This window comes from Nansenia antarctica, assembly GCF_963989245.1.
Source record: "Nansenia antarctica genome assembly, chromosome: 2".
NCBI classification, from domain to species: domain Eukaryota; kingdom Metazoa; phylum Chordata; class Actinopteri; order Argentiniformes; family Microstomatidae; genus Nansenia; species Nansenia antarctica.
The window spans coordinates 8,144,036-8,148,997 of NC_137675.1; the positions used below are offsets into that span (position 1 = coordinate 8,144,036).

A 4,962-nucleotide genomic window follows, 5' to 3' on the forward strand; every position below is an offset into this window, starting at 1 on the left:
ATGCTTCACTGTTCCATTACGTAGTGCACTGTATATGGGGCACTTTAGCAATAAGGATTTGTTATCTGTAATGGTTATGATAAATTAAGCATTGTTGCACGCTGTTGGCTAGATGTGCACATTTATTTACTAGTGCAGACCTTGTCCCTTGTGCTCTAAACATGTCTTTGTTGTAATTTGAGCAGTCAAATAATTTCAAATGCTCATCTGTAGTTTATAAACTATTCAATCATTTGATCTACAACGGATGTAAACTCCTCTTTGAGGTGAGACATTGCAGACGACCACTGTAGTTCCATGTTAAGTGGGGATGGCTGTAAAGAGCAGTGCTGATAACAACCACAAGGTCACCCTGTAATCCTCCTGAGTACATTTAGTTTCTCCTGTTTGGAAGTCAGCCCAGCCCTCTTGCTTCCCTATTGTGGTTTTAATGAGAACCACGGGTGCTCACCTAATTTTGGCCCAAATATTCTGTTTGGCCAGGAGACTTGGACTCTACCAGGGGAGTGGGGAAAAAGTATATTTAAGGAGGAGTAACAAGTAGCCAGAAAGTAAGTACAGAGAAATAGACAGAGAAAAGGAAAAAGGGAAGGCACCTAAACTGATAAGATGAACTTCTCTCACAAAAGATGAAGTCCTACTGGAGCCAGAAATACAATTTGTATTTTCCTCTCTTGTGCTCAGGACCATCCGAGTGTTCTACAACATAGGTACAGTACCGGTATCTATTATTTCATTGTTATACTTCATATTGCTTCATATGATATGCAAGATGCTGAGTTTAAAGGATAATCATTTACAATATTGTGAATTATTTGATGACTGCCTACTTTAAGTTTGATGGTTGAGTAATTTTCTATGAAATTACATCAGACCTGGGTTCAAATTATATTCAAATGAATAGTTCCAAAAGTGCAAAACCTGCCCATCTGGAAATGCTCTGTATTTGAACAAATATCATTGTCAAATATATTTCAACACAGGTCTGAATTAATTACTTTTCCAATTGATTTTATTATTGTCTATCTGCAATGCATTACTAAATCAAGAATAAGACTTCACTTCATCAGTTAATAAATTCATTAGTATTCAGCTTTTTGTGTTATTTTCTTTCTAACGCAATAAATTGTTTGTCTAGCTATAATGTACTTCTATATCACTTATATATACTTCCTCCTTATAGATATTTTCGGTAGTAATGATTAATAGGCAGTAGATATAATAATATAATGCTGAATGTTACTCAGTGTGTCGTCCAAAAAAGTGAGCATACAATGTAATGAATCTCTTGCAACAGTAAATGCAATTAAAACATGTTTTTATTATCCACTGTAGGTGCCATAACGACTGCTGATGCTAATGTTGGAATGGAGAAGTCACCAGGCAACCACTCGCACACTCAACTATATCTGGCTGGATTCACAAATATTCAACGGTTTCGCCCACTACTCTTCATTCCTTTCTTTATCATGTTTGTCTACTCTTCAGTTGCTAACTCGGCTCTTGTATTTGTCATTGCCCGAAATCCCAAATTACATGCCCCCATGTACATACTCATAGGAGCCATAGCATGTCTCGGCATTGCTCTCCCAGTTATGTTTGTACCAAGGATGTTATTCAGCTTCTTATTCAGCAGAAATATTATTTCTCGAGAGGAATGTCTCGTTCAGATGTTTTGCATTCACTACTGTGGAACTTTTCAATCCACAATCTTACTCGGGATGGCAATAGATCGCTATGTAGCCATCTGTGTCCCTTTACGCTACAATGATTACATGAATCTGAAAAATGCACTTGTTTTTACTTCTGTGTTTGTTACTAGAAATACTATGATTATCGTTGCAATGGTTGGTTTGTTTGGACCGCTCACATTTTGCTTATCAAATGTTCTCTACCACTGCTTCTGTGAGCATACAATAGTGGTTAGTGTGTCATGTGGTGATGTTTTCAGAAACTACATAGCAGGGGTTGTGGCTTTCTGTATACCAACTATTGACTGTATTTTCATAGCGTTTTCTTATATACTGATTTTTTTCAATATATTTCGGTCATCCTCAGGAGATTCACGCCAAAAAGCCATCCAAACCTGCAGTTCTCATATAATAGTCATCTGTGTTGCCTATGGAAGTGTTTTGGTTGCATTTACTGGGTATAGGGTTAGTACTATCCCCCCTGATGTGCGTGTCTTAACAAGCTTAATGTATCTTCTTGTTCCTACTTCTTTGAATCCAGTCATTTACGGTATCAGAACAAAAGAGATAAAAGTTCATTTAATTAGATATTTAAAATGCAACAAAGTTGACACTTTGTTATCCTGATTGCAATAAAGGATGTGTGCAAAGCATAGATAAAGACTCATGTCTGTTTTGTTTTTATCATTGATACTTGTTTACATGTAACAATAACAGCAGCAGCCAAACAGATGCCTTTCGGCTTTCACCTTCCTCAATGTTTGGAGAACAAAAGACAGTCACTCCTATTTATAAACTGTATCATGCTGCAATAAAGTACTTCACAATGATGATGATAATAATAATAATTCTGTCAGGACATTCTCTTCTTAGTTTGAAAATGTCCACGGAAACATGGACATGACGGACTCAGTCTGTGCCCGAAATGACAGCACCTGCTGCCCCCAAAGCAAAGCTGTCTTTCTGGGCTAAGCTCAAAAGGAAAAGCAAGAAGACAAAGAAGGTCGACGATTCAGAGCCCTCCACGGGCTGCTGCCTCCGCTTCTGGCCAATGATAACATTATGGCTAAAAATATAAGTAAAAAGCTATGTTTCTGAAAACTCTCTTGTTTATGTTTTTCTTTCATAGTAGGCTTAGACATATAGGATAATGATAATAATAATAATAATAATACTAGTGGTCATAATAACGACGACAACAACCACAACGTTTAATATAATAATACTTAAAATATTATTATTATTATTATCCCATCTCTATGTTGCTATCTTAACAAAGCAATATATGTAAAAAATACTCATTATAATAATTATACTTATAATAATACACTTTATTGATATAGCACAACAAAAAAACAAAACAAAAGTAGAGTATAAGTTAAAGGCTAGTCTATAAACACGAGTTTTAAGAAGAGATTTAAAAGAGAATACTGACCTTGCTAGCCTGATATCCTCATAGATGTCTGTCTGGTCATTTTCTATAACCTTGATAGCTATAAATATCCTACTGTGTCTGCACTGAGAGTTTATTTAATTGTATTAGCTGTTACTCAATGAAAACCAGACCGTACAAAATGTGAAGGAAAGGAAGGAAATGAAGAGAACTATCACTTTCCACTCATCCTAACACTTACAACATTTACAAAACTGTACACTCAAAACTGTCTGCCTACTTGAACATGGTTTGAGTATAAATAAAAAGTGTGGAGAATTTTCAACAAATGTGGAAGATCTTGATTTTCTTATGTCTGAGTTGTTCATTATGCTAGGTGTATACAGTGTGTATTTTATTAATCTACAGTGTTTTCCTGTTATTGTAAAGGATTGCCAAAACACATTGAATCACTGTCTACACCCTCAAAATAACACCAACAGAAATTAAATGTCTTTTGCATTTGACATTTACATTTTTGGCATTTAGCCTTATTCCAAAGCGACTTACAATCAATACATTTGAATACTAAGCAAGTGAATCATCAATCCACCAGTCGTAGCAGGAAGAGTAATCCAGCTCAGGCCCGGGGCCATTGATAGAAGGAATAACCTTCTTCTATCACCTTCTTCTAAACCTAGGTTTTTTTTATTTTTTATATTTAGACACTGGAGAAACAGAGAAACAGTACAAGGGGGGCAATTGAAGTTTTTAGGGACACAGTAGAGGGGAAAAGCGGGTGTCTTCAGGAGACGCAGTGCTGGGGGGCAGTAGATGTCTCAGGAGGAGCAGTTAAGGTGTACGGTAACCTGAAGAGATGGGTCTTCAGTCTACGACGGAAGATGGGTAGTGACTCTGCAGTTCTGACAGCCGTGGGAAGCTCATTCCACCAGCGGGGAGCCAGTGTCGTGAAGAGACGTGATCGGGCTGCATGACTGCCGTGTTGGTGTAGAGGTGGTGGGGCCAGTCGGCCAGCCGAGGTGGAGGAGCGGAGTGAACAGGCTGGAGTTTGGGGGGTGACCATTTCCTTCAGGTAGGCAGGGGCTGCCCCTTTAGCTCCCTGGTAAGCAAGCACCAGGGTCTTGAATCTGATGCGAGCTGCTATCGGGAGCAGTGGCGGCTGGTGCTAAACATTTTGGGTGGGGCACAGCAGTGTTTCCTCCAGGATTTTTCACATTAGTGGCGGGGGGGTCCTCTTTCGCGGCGCGTGACTTTTTTTTCCGCGTGCACGATTTTTTTTCGCGTGCACGCGCATAAAACGCAATTTCACTTTACCCACGCAATACCCACTTAAACATGTGTGAGGATACGTAACAGCGTTTTGTGACAGAACTTTCACTTTCATTCATGAAATTCACCCCGTCTGTGTTACGAAGCACTTGAATTTTGGACCATTGCGAGTGACTATAGCTCTTATATTATTACTAACACCAGAAGACAAGACATACAAACTGTGGTGAGCTACATTGCTTGTGTAACATTAGCTAGTAGCTATCCATTTTTCACTCACGGCCGGAAAAGTGAACAGAAATACAACGCTGACTTACGGGGGTATCTTGCGGCTGTCTTCACAAAGAGCTCCAGGATGCTTTCGCTTGAGGTGCTCGTTCATTGCAGATGTACTCCTGTGATAGGCCATTTCATTTCTGCACAGTTTACAGACCACCACATTGTTTAGTTTTTTTGTAAAAGCCGGAAATTGCAAAACGTCACGTTTGACGTCAGACTTAACAACCGGATATTCAGGACGCACATTTTTGCGCCCCGGCCTAGAAATAGGAGACAGCCAATTGGAGCGCTGCTACAGCTCACGTGTAAGCGAAAAGTATTCGGCCTGCC

The 4,962-nt window shown here is 39.0% G+C and overlaps 1 protein-coding gene across 1 annotated transcript; it reads left to right on the plus strand.

Annotated features, from left to right (window-relative positions):
- Window positions 1–1,367: 1,367 nt before the first annotated feature.
- On the plus strand, window positions 1,368–2,318 carry LOC308149751 (olfactory receptor 52D1-like; the record flags this gene model as incomplete). The annotated part of the gene is made up of 1 exon (XM_080522646.1): window positions 1,368–2,318. The coding sequence occupies one exon, from the start codon at window positions 1,368–1,370 to the stop codon at window positions 2,316–2,318; it is 951 nt and encodes a 316-aa protein (XP_080378772.1).
- Window positions 2,319–4,962: the final 2,644 nt, after the last annotated feature.